This window comes from Apis dorsata, unplaced genomic scaffold, assembly GCF_000469605.1.
Source record: "Apis dorsata unplaced genomic scaffold, Apis dorsata 1.3 scaffold_58, whole genome shotgun sequence".
NCBI classification, from domain to species: domain Eukaryota; kingdom Metazoa; phylum Arthropoda; class Insecta; order Hymenoptera; family Apidae; genus Apis; species Apis dorsata.
In genome coordinates this window covers 971,519-982,243 of record NW_006263358.1, presented here as the reverse complement: position 1 = coordinate 982,243, position 10,725 = coordinate 971,519, and the positions used below count along the sequence as shown (strand labels likewise).

At 39.3% G+C, this 10,725-nt stretch overlaps 3 protein-coding genes and 1 long non-coding RNA gene across 9 annotated transcripts in view; 1 reads left to right on the top strand and 3 right to left on the bottom strand.

Annotated features, from left to right (window-relative positions):
* LOC102677648 (4-coumarate--CoA ligase 1-like) overlaps positions 1-998 on the bottom strand; it is a 6,738-nt gene extending 5,740 nt beyond the window's left edge. Inside the window, exon 1 of the mRNA XM_006609576.2 lies at positions 819-998. The gene's annotated coding sequence lies outside the window, so the exon portion shown is untranslated. The remainder of the gene's footprint in view (positions 1-818) is intronic.
* Positions 1-10,725, bottom strand: part of LOC102678017 (carcinine transporter) — a 21,682-nt gene extending 10,957 nt beyond the window's left edge. Inside the window, exons 1-11 of one of the 5 annotated variants that reach the window (XM_031515187.1) lie at positions 10,559-10,725; positions 10,019-10,240; positions 9,405-9,578; positions 9,187-9,290; positions 8,958-9,112; positions 8,668-8,836; positions 8,330-8,578; positions 7,927-8,141; positions 7,597-7,778; positions 7,338-7,516; positions 7,124-7,241 (exon numbers count right to left, since the gene is read on the bottom strand). In XM_031515187.1, coding sequence (XP_031371047.1) covers positions 7,124-7,241; positions 7,338-7,516; positions 7,597-7,778; positions 7,927-8,141; positions 8,330-8,578; positions 8,668-8,836; positions 8,958-9,112; positions 9,187-9,290; positions 9,405-9,578; positions 10,019-10,240; positions 10,559-10,633 — 1,842 coding nt within the window. In that variant the 5' untranslated portion in view covers positions 10,634-10,725. Of the gene's footprint in view, positions 1-6,877; positions 7,270-7,337; positions 7,517-7,596; positions 7,779-7,926; positions 8,142-8,329; positions 8,579-8,667; positions 8,837-8,957; positions 9,113-9,186; positions 9,291-9,404; positions 9,579-10,018; positions 10,241-10,558 lie in introns of those variants that run through there. The other 4 variants (XM_006609579.2, XM_006609580.2, XM_031515188.1 and 1 more) reach the window with 4 other exon arrangements.
* On the top strand, positions 2,158-6,282 carry LOC102677781. 2 transcript variants are annotated; one of them, XM_006609577.2, is made up of 8 exons: positions 2,158-2,415; positions 2,915-3,022; positions 3,151-3,360; positions 3,664-4,194; positions 4,766-4,835; positions 4,939-5,101; positions 5,758-5,982; positions 6,068-6,282. In XM_006609577.2, the coding sequence occupies exons 1-8, from the start codon at positions 2,389-2,391 to the stop codon at positions 6,093-6,095; spliced, it is 1,362 nt and encodes a 453-aa protein (XP_006609640.1). In that variant the 5' UTR covers positions 2,158-2,388; the 3' UTR covers positions 6,096-6,282. The 2 variants fall into 2 exon arrangements, with proteins under 2 accessions (XP_006609640.1, XP_006609641.1); XM_006609578.2 differs by having other exon boundaries at positions 2,183-2,635.
* LOC116186808 lies at positions 4,464-4,949 on the bottom strand. The gene is made up of 2 exons (XR_004151849.1): positions 4,744-4,949; positions 4,464-4,652 (listed from the first exon to the last, which is right to left on the bottom strand). It is a non-coding gene; the product is annotated as an uncharacterized LOC116186808 (long non-coding RNA).

Sequence of the window (10,725 nt, the reverse complement as noted above, 5' to 3'; positions counted from 1 at the left end):
CGAATTAATGACTCGTGTCACGAAACAAAAGGAAAACGGATGTTGTTCGACTNTTTTTTTTTTTTCGACGATAGAATTTGTAATGAGATCCATCAATTAATCTTAAACGAATTGAAATTATAATCTTAAAATGTTGAAATTGAAAAGAGAGCAATGTTGATCGCGGGTCAAGCTTTCGACTTCTCGGCATTTGAAACGACGTACGGACATAGTACATCGGCCTTAAATAACATTCTAAGTAAGCGCTTTCTCAGAATGCGAACGTTCACTTGGACGAGCGTTAGTTACAAATGTGTGTACGATGAACGGCAACATATTATTTTGTTCGTTTTCCAGCTGCAACGCACTATCGTGAATGAAGCTAATACTGACTGCCCGATAAACTCGCGGAACGTTGCCCCCATAAACGAATACAAACACGAGATAAACCTTGTTCCCGGTTAATTAATCGATAATAGAATACAACATTTAATTCACCCATCATTTAACGGATGAAAAAACAAATATTCTTATCTCCAAGCTCGTTTTTTAAGATAATGCAAAGGAAACCGCTTTTTCCATCGATCGATCTCGATCGTTTCTTCGGACAGGGAAATCTGTCGCATCGGAAAACGAACTCTTCGATCCTTTCCGTTTCGATTCGATCCGAATCGAAGTCGAAGATCGAGGATCGAGTCGAAAGAATACGAAAGAAAACTCGAACGTTTCGAGCGTGGATTTCCATCAGGCTGGAGATTTTATCTCACGCGCGACCCAATTTCAAAAAACTCCACTTATAAATAAGCCACGACTAATGCCGTAAATAAAAACGTGCCAACCTTTTCCGTATCGTTTTGAACGCACTCGGTGCACATACGAACTTGGTCTCGTGCAACTTTCTTTTCGATTCGATTTCGACGAGATCGAAAATTCGAAAAATTACCGAAGTCACCGAATTCACAATTTGATGAAGCTTCCTCGCCTAACTGTTTTCTCTGACAGACTAGTGGATTCTCTGGCAAACCACTTAACTTCTACTCGACTGATTCCCCCACCCGGTACCCTAACGAAGGAGGCGTATACAAGGTGATCGTGAAGAGTGTATCATAGCTTTTCCAAGGACGGTTATTCGAAAAGACACATAAAGACATTGTTGTTGTCTGTTGTACACGTGCAATTTGTTTCATTAAGCCGCGACTGTCATTGCTGTGAAATTACTATATAACGTGTAACCGCTTGTATTTTACTACGTTACCTCGATCTAATACTATTATATTATATTACATAATTTCATGAAACAAAATATAACCAGACGAATAAATCAGAGAAATTAAATTTTTATGCAGATAATTTTTAATTGCAATGCGTTTGTTTCTTTTTTTTTTTTTTTTTTCTTTTTAAATTTACGATGAACAATCGGTTTTATTTGTGAAAACGATAATAATTTATGTCCAACGCGATAATTCTCGCTCCTTTCTCAAAAATCACGTTACCGTGTATATCGTGTTATTCGTTCCTTACCGATTAAATAATCGTATCGTTAAAACGATCCGATCTTACATAATCGATATTTATTAGCCATCTCGTGCACGAGTGTAGTTAAGAAAGGAAGAATTAAGAAGGAAAATTGCATCGATATCACGAAACAACAACAGCAAAGTTTCCATAAAGAGTTTCCTCCTTTGCCATCCGACGAGAAAATTCCATCCCTCTTCTTATCGTTCGTCGACAATACAACACCCTTCGTGTCGGGAACCCCTCGAATCGATCCAACTCGCGATTTTCATCCATTCGAATCGCGATTCTATAAATCTCGTGTACAATTGCGACGAGAATTATTCAACGGAAGAATTTGATTTTAAATTTTTCTTAATAGGAACGAGATATTTTGAAAACTCGGGACGATTTGCACTCGACACGTTACTCGCATCGTCGGGTGCGTCGGCGCGGCGTCATCGACGCCGACTCGGATCGCCACGTGCAGGCCCGTACAATGGAACTCCGTGTTCCGTGCACACGTAATTAAACATTCTCTGTACGCGTTGGCGTTGATCGTTCGAACGATTCCAGGGGGGAATTTTTCCTTCCGTTTCGACCGTTGCAGTTTCGCTCGGTCGATGGATTTTCCATTAAACCGATCCAGCTCCAACCGTCCAACAAACTTTTTTTAAGCGCCCCACAAGGATTCATCCCTGTCTTGGGACAAGGTGACGACAACGCCATGTCGACGTTCGCCCCTATACCTGGTCCTCGCCGCAACCCCCGTTACGTCCCTAGTTGACCGTGATTCGCGACGAGAAAACCGTATTCGGGGGATTTTCGTGTTTTGCTGGTCGGGTTGCCGTCAGGTTGCCGTTGTTATCCGTTGCCGCCGGACTGTCACTGTCGCTAGGCGAATTTGGGCTATGAATGAAGACCCAACCCTTTCATATCGAGGTAATTAGAGAGAGAGAAGAGAAGAGATCGGAGAGTGTTTGTATCGACGGGCGGAATGGTCATCGTCTGTTCGTCACGTCGAGAGCGAGACTGCGTCATTACGAATCAATTTTTCTACCGTTCGAGATCGTGAAGGACGTAGGGGAGATCGGTTTTTTTTTTTTATCAGGGGAAACGTCGTCGCACGGGAACGGAGGAAGTAATGGCTAAAACGATCAGAGTGCGTGAAAAAATATTTTTCCTACACATGACGTTCATCGCACATGATCCTTTCATTTGCACTGTTAAATAACAATAATATACGTATAGTATACGTATCGATAGATATTTAATAAAGTTGAAAAAAGAGAAAATGATCAAAGGTGATAAATAGTCAACGGTGTCGTGATAATTACTTTACGGGCATGCACGCGTACGTCGAGCTCGTTGCTCGTCTGCGAGAGAAAATATCGACGGGAAATAAGAGGGAAAAATACGCGAGAAATAATGTGTTTTTCAGGTCTTGATAGTGTTACTGTTATCGGTAATCCCGTGGCCAGGGCCCAGCGTGTTTAAAATATCATGCCCACGCGATCGAGCGTCCGTGGTGAGGAGGATAGTGCAGAAGGTAAAGAAACTTTTAACTCAAACCAATTCGTTTTTAAACGAATCGCATGCACGTTGCGATATAAATTTTGGAGAGGAGAAGTGATAATTATCCAATTTCGAAATAGCTATCTCCCTGGTTTTTTTCAGAGATGGATGCCAATTCTGAAGAAACATCAAGTGGAATTGCCGCTGGAGTGTCCGTTCCACGAAAGTCGGGACATTTTTCGACCCCAGCAAAAGGCGAAACATCAGCACAGACCATCGCAATGGACCTGCGGCCTGTGCGGCAAATCCTTCTACGCGGAGAAACACTTGGATGCCCACTTCGATAACAGACACAAGAGTAACGTTAACACGGTAACTTTCCGCCTCTTCAGTTATTTACGATTTATACAAAAGAGCGTTTCGTTATATTAAAAAAAAAATTCCTCTTCAACCGCGTAATGAAATGTGGCTGTTACGATCTTATTCCATCTTTTTCTCGATTACAATCGATTGATAATATAAGGAATCATCTTTTTCGTTTTCCACTCGTCCCAGACTATCGATATATCGCGTCACCCGTTATCGATACGAATTATCTCGAACAGAGATAATTCGAGAGAGATCGAATTCCAAATGTATCGAATTATGATATAAAATTGTAATCGTGTGAACCAGGCGGAGGATGCGGTGTGCCTCGCGGATTATTGCGACATCATGAGATGCGACGTGCTGGGGAACAGGGACTTCGAAAGTTCTTTGGTGGACGACGAGGGTGGCCACCACAGCACCGACATACAAGTGTGGAAAGAGAACACGGAGCAACGTACCACTTCGGTCATGTCCTGCGAGTCGCGGGCCGGTTTATCGAGGACGTATCCGGTGGAGAAGGGTTGCACGATATCCGGAGGCGGTGCTGTGACCAACATTCAGCAATATTGCCATCGAGAAGACAGCGGCGCTCTGGAGAACCATCGTCTGCCGGGTACGGCGTATCACGTGGAGATCGCTGGCCCCGACAACAAGAGCAACGCTTGCGACAATGAAGAGGACGAGGACGAGGAGGACGACGAGGACGACGAGGAGAATCTCGTCGAAGCGGCTTTGCCAGCCGTGGACAAGAAGCAGAGGCGCAAGGGGTTGCATCTGAGGAAGCTGAAGGCCAATTGCAAGCCGGAGGAGCTGCAAAAGCTGAAATTGCAGTGCGAAGTTAGTTTGACTTCGTGGGACGGTTGTAGAAAGAAACGGTTAAAGACGATGGGTCTGATTTATCTCGGAGGCATTTCTTGATATGAAATTTCGATTAAATCGAGGAATAATCGAGAGATAGGAATAAATATACGATAAGGGAACGTTTACAATAGATGTCTTTTTAGGCCAGATGAATGGTTGAGTTTTTTGTCATCTCTGGAACTCCAAGGTTACAAATCAGGGTTTAAGTATGTAAAATTGACGTATTATCAGGTACCTGTTTGTTGTCTTTGAAAGCTTCGATCCTCGTAAAATGCTTGGTTTATTGAATATCTTATCCAACAAAAAAAAAAATCTCTCAAGTACGAATACCTCTCCTTGTAGAGAAGGCTTACTTTGGCTTAATTTGTATATCATAAAACGAAGAAATCTGTTGAGCAAAATCTCCAGACCCATGTATATTATCGCTAATTAATCTTTAACATAATAATTAGTAAACTAACAACAACACAAAAATTGAATGGCAATAGAAAATAATATTAATTATCTTGTTTGTTTCGCACTCACGTTATTTTAAAATTATTGACAGGTATTGATTCGCGATTGCATCGCCGGTCTTTTGACAAATCTTTCGGTACGAGATTTCCAAGAGATCGAAGGTATAATTATTAAAATTCATTAAAAATCCAAGAGAATTTTACCGATAAATCTTATTTATGAATTCTCATCATTTTCTTTCTTTCTTTCTTTCTTTCTTTTTAGGAGAGTTGAACCGAGCGATATGCTGGTATCTTAGCTGCGACAGATACTGGGAAGACACGAAGAGGCAACAGAGGCATACACCTTGGTACCTGTTAACCATTTTTATGGTCGTTCTATTCTCGTCGATTTACGCGTGCTACTATATTATTTGGGTATTATTCAAGTACGTACGTTTAATCAGTTTAGATAAACGTGAAATTATTTACTATCTTATCGTTACTTCTATTTACATATAGACATTAAATATTATGATACATAGATACATACATAGATACATACATATATACATACATATATAGACTGAAGAATAAAAATTATCATTAATGGAGTATTTGTCATCATATCGTCTATTAAAGAGGAAATATTACAGGAAGGAGTTACAAATATTCAAGATAATTCTTTCTTCTTTCTTTTTCTTTTTTTTTCCTCATAAAAAATTCGGAATAATCTTTCGACGATATTATATATTGCGAAATATATACAACAATAACACAATAGGAATATCTTTTCAATGATATTATTGAAAATTCGATATGGAAATTTATATTAGTATTGACTCAATAAATATCTTACGTAAAAGTTCAAAGATCATATCTTTTTTTACTTGTAATCGTTCGTATATTGCTTTTTCTCTTTTCTCTTTTTTTTTTTTAAATTCATAATCTTTTTTTTTCAATTAATATTATAAAATAATATTCAAAATAATTTTGTATTTTTGAACGAATAAGCACATCATTGTTGTAATTAACGAAACATCGTTATTACCGTTTAATCGAAAAATTAATGCGTCCACTAAAACACATTCTTCTACATTTCCAGTTCAGCGGAAGAAGATAGGCTAGATGGAGGCGGAAGTTTAGATTACACGGATGGAGATATCACGGGTACATCGCACGAGCAGAGTAGTTCTGGCGAGAGTAGATCCGGCGGGAGAAGGAAGGGTGAGCCAGGGGATGAGAATATGCCCACATCGAACGAAGAGATGCCCGACCATTATATATACGTAACCTATCCACCCGAGCTAAAGCAGCGATTACTGGACAGGTAAATAAACTGAGAGAAAAAATTTAAAAAAAAAAGTATTAAACAGTACAATGGGTATCGATGATCATACGATAATTGATTGCAGCTGCTACAACAGAACCACTCGACTCTAGAAGATCGAAGAGATAGGAGAAGGTTGGACAGAGAATCGATCGGGAAACGTAAGAATAATCGCAAGATCCCACGAGTCAGTTTCATGGCTAACCATCATACTTCCTTCCTTATTTTTCCTCCTCTCCTTTAATCTTCGTGTTTTGTATACCAACTATGGGAATAAATTGAAAAATGTACACGAGTAAAGAATATCTTATTAACACGTGTATGTGTTTTTCAATCCTTATTTTCTCTTATAAAAATATGATGTACGTAAACTTCAGATTAAGATTAGAAATCTTTTAAAAATTCAGAGATATCTTATCTCTGAATTATATAAGCAACTTATCTCCGAAATTATAAAGCGAATATTAAATGAATCCAATTTTAAATTAATATTTAATTATTATTTCCGGAGTATATATCGATCGATTTCCGAATCTTATTGATCGATGATCCCAGTTCAAAAGATCAATTTATGTTTATAATTTGAAAAATCATCGACGAGTTAAATTTTAAAATAAAATCGCATGATCGTTGTAATATTAAATATAGTGTGGAAAAAAACATAATTTAACTTGGATTCATGTTTGATTATATGACAAAAAAATATGTTGTCATATAAGATTATTGATATTTAAAATAACATCATTTCCGTACTTTTGCATTTTTTAATTTTTTTTTTTTATTATAAAATTTCCAAGCTATCAATGACGCAACCTAAACTAATTTTTTTTATCGCTTTCGATTAAAACAGCAACATCATCATTACAAAATGCAAAATTAATCGTATTAGATATCTATACCAGACCAAAAAAATATTATACACAAATATATACTTCAACTCGCGTAGGAATAAAACTCGAAGAAACAAGACACGCGGCCAATGCTTCAATAATACTTCCCTTTCGATTCGATAATGTGTCTCGGATTTTATTTCGAAACTCGATGCTCGATTCAAAATCTAAAACCAATAAGTCATCTTAATGGACCCGTCGGAATCACGCTGCGTGTCCATCATGCTGGATTGACGAACCAGCCGACGCACGCTCGGTCTTTGCTGATCCTCCAACAGCCTTTGAGGTATCGGTGCCTCGGGTACTTCGTGCATCTCCACCGTCTCTCTCGCCGACAGATCCTCGTAAGACGCCGCGGCCGACGAAGGTCTACCGGAATCCATCCAAAAAACGAAACCGTCCATTAAAATCCCGTCTCTTGGCGCGGGACAAATTTCTACATAATATCGATAAAATAATTCGTACTTGGTTGGAACGCAGCGAAAACAATCGGCACAAGTCCAATCTTTGCCGAACAATTCCCCTTCCTCGACGGTTTGGGGCAATCGATGATGCAGAGTCTCGGGCAAACGCAGGCCTGACAATCCGCCGATTACAGATACGACGCCAAGAATTACGAGGGGCAGCACCAAGTTTTCCTTGCCCTGCGCGAAATGACGCAAATGCTTGCAAGATTCATCTGACCAGCGGCAATATATATATAGATATATTTACGATCACTTACGAGATACGTAACAAAGGGAATGATTATTAGTCCCAGACCACTGATGTAGGCAGAGAAACCGATCGCTACGCCGCGCAATTGCGTGGGGTAAAGTTCACCGGCGAACGGATATATAATTAGAAAGGAGGCCGATATCGCGGATTTCGATAAGAGGAATAGAATTAGCGTGGTCACAACCGCATCTGTAAAAAAGAAGAAGAAGAAGAAAGACAATGAAAAAAGGAGGGACGAGATTCTATTTTTTTGTTCATCGCTATCATCGTTTAACCGATGAAGCGATCTTTCATTTCCCTGCTCCATTTCCCTGCTTTTCTCGGAACGATTCGATACCGGGTGACAAAAGAACTGTGGTAATGCACGAGATTCCAGCCACCACCATGCTCAAGCAAAGAGGCCAACGGCGACCCCATCGATCCATCACGACCCAGCAAGCCATGTAGCTAGGAATCTCGGCAAGAGATGAGAAGAAGAAGCTCAAGTGTTCCTCGTTACCCAATGCTGGCCCATAATACGATAATCCAACGTAGACCATGTTGTTCGCGAACCTGGAAAAAAAGAGAAAAGGGATCGAATCAGCGATAAATTGCTTTCGCAACTCGTAAAATTATAAAAAAATCGTAACGTGATGCGAACGTTTATAATAAAATGAAAATTTCGAAATTATATAATTAATAATAAACAAAAAAATAATATTTTTTTAACGAATATCTTTTACATTTGAACTTTGATTTACCAATTTAGAGTGATCAAACATGTTTTTAATCGCATGTTTGGAGTTTTGAAGAGTGATAAAACACCGGGACCGCTACGTAATCTCTCTTCTTCACTTTTGGACCGTGACATCATCATACGTTGTCGTAATTTTTGCGTGAAAGAAAGCGGCAACTCTTTTCCATTTACTTTTGCCAATCGTTCCAAGATATCGTTCGCCTCGCCCAACCGACCTTTCGCCAACAACCATCTCGGTGACTCTGGCAAGAACCTGAAACGATCTTACGCGTTATTACAATAATACCGTTCGCAAACAAAGGCGAAAAAGAAGGATCATATTATATAATGATGATAACTTACCACCAGTATAAGATGTACAAAAGAAATGGCGCACTCGTGACTATGGCTAACGTTCTCCAATCTCTTATCAAGTACGTGACACCGGCCAGCATACACAATCCCATTGTATAGAAACTGCAAGTCATCACTGTCACGAATGATCGATAATTTGGACCAACCAGTTCCAAAGCTGTTTGCATGAAATCAAGAGACAAATTAACATTCGTTCAAGTTTCCGTGAAAACATATTTGACGGCGTCGTTGTTGGATTTCGCCTTTATTTCATTCTTTACTCTTACAAATCATCTTACATATGATAAAGGGAATTTGATAAATGGCTGGGATGGTCAAACCGACGACCATCCTTGTTGCGGCCCATGTCCAGAAGCTGTTCGATATGAATGTTAAAAATCCACCGGTTATCAGAGTGGCCAGACACGTGAAGAAGGACAATCTTCTGCCAATTCTGTATGCGATATAACGTATCAGCAATGAAATCATCCGTATCCCTGATTCGAATATCAATAACAATATGATTACCTGTCATTCAAGGTACCGAAAAGGTACACCCCGATCGGTCCACCTGTGTTTAAAGCGACTAATCCGATCGTTGGATAAATCGCATAATCGCATACGAGATTAAACTGTAAACATGTTTGAACACAATTATTCGTATTAAAATTAATCCTCCTTTCGAGTGAGGAGAATTTTCGAAAATTAAAAGCAAAAAAAGAAAAAAAAAAAAAAGAAAAACGTACATCGATAACGATAGAAGATTTCACTTCCGACATCTCGTACTCCCAACCATGATCGCATGGAACAACCGGCCACGATGAATTTGGCACGAACGAGGCTGTTGTCACGACGGAAATGTTTTCCGCTGTCCAATCGATATCGTATCGCGTGCATTGACTGTACGTTTCATTGTCGTCCTAATTACGAAACCAATTGTTACAATATTGCGAGCAAATAATAATTTAATAAATTTCCAGCCAAGCATGTATTCTTACTCTACCGATGACAAACCGTGTGAATCTTTTCCTACAATATATATGTATATATTTTTAAAGACTACTCTCTGCAGAAGAAAACAAGCTAACATTCTAGCAATTACTTAATTACCTAATTCCTCTATTGATTATACCGTATATTTAAGACAAGGGGTTAAATACAAAGAGTTGATATCAAAACGCAAAAATTACGCCTAAATCTTTCTTCGACTTAATTAAAGAATTAATATTATTATCAGCAATTAATATCTACGCTCGATCAAGCTTTGAATCGCCTAAATTCTTCGCGATGAAACGAATATATATATTATGGAGATAGGGGAGAGGGATGGTATTATTAGCACCTAGACCGAGAATTGCACCTGAATGGTCGGAATCGCGAGTCTCCTTCTTCGAGAGACATCCAGACTCTCCAACCCCGGTATTTTGCACCAGTGGGGTGGCGTGTCGGCCATGAACAGCTGGTTGAAGGCGCAAAAGCCGCATGGGAGACACGCCGGAAGGCACACGAGCCAGAGAAGTTGTTTCTGATAACGGCCGAATTCACCGACGATCGGTAAAAGATCGTCGAGATCGAAGCCATCCTGCGATTACGAAACTCCCGTCTCTTTTAATTTTTTAAACGATATCCTTTTCTATGTAATCGATAAAAATCACAAGTGGCACGATGACGGACAATTTTCAAAAAGTTTTAAATTGTATCTATTACAATCGTAAAAATCGATAAAAATTCGATGCGATGATTAGATAAACCTTGGAATTATTTGAAGAGATTAAGAAAAAAATATATCGCGCTATCGTGTCGAGAAATTATTATACGTATAATATATATATATATATATAGAAAGTAATAATAGACAACTTTTCCTGTAAATACTTAATTACATTTAGGAAGAACTTACTTCATTTTCCGCGCTATCAGTCGTCGCCTCGATGTTTGCCGACCCAGAGGTTCGATTCTCATCCAAATGCTCCATTCTCGTGAACTTTGCCCACGTTCAGCTTACCGAAACCTCGGCCGATACCTTAGAAACGCGTTACGTGATGTGCATTAGCTTCCTTCCGATAG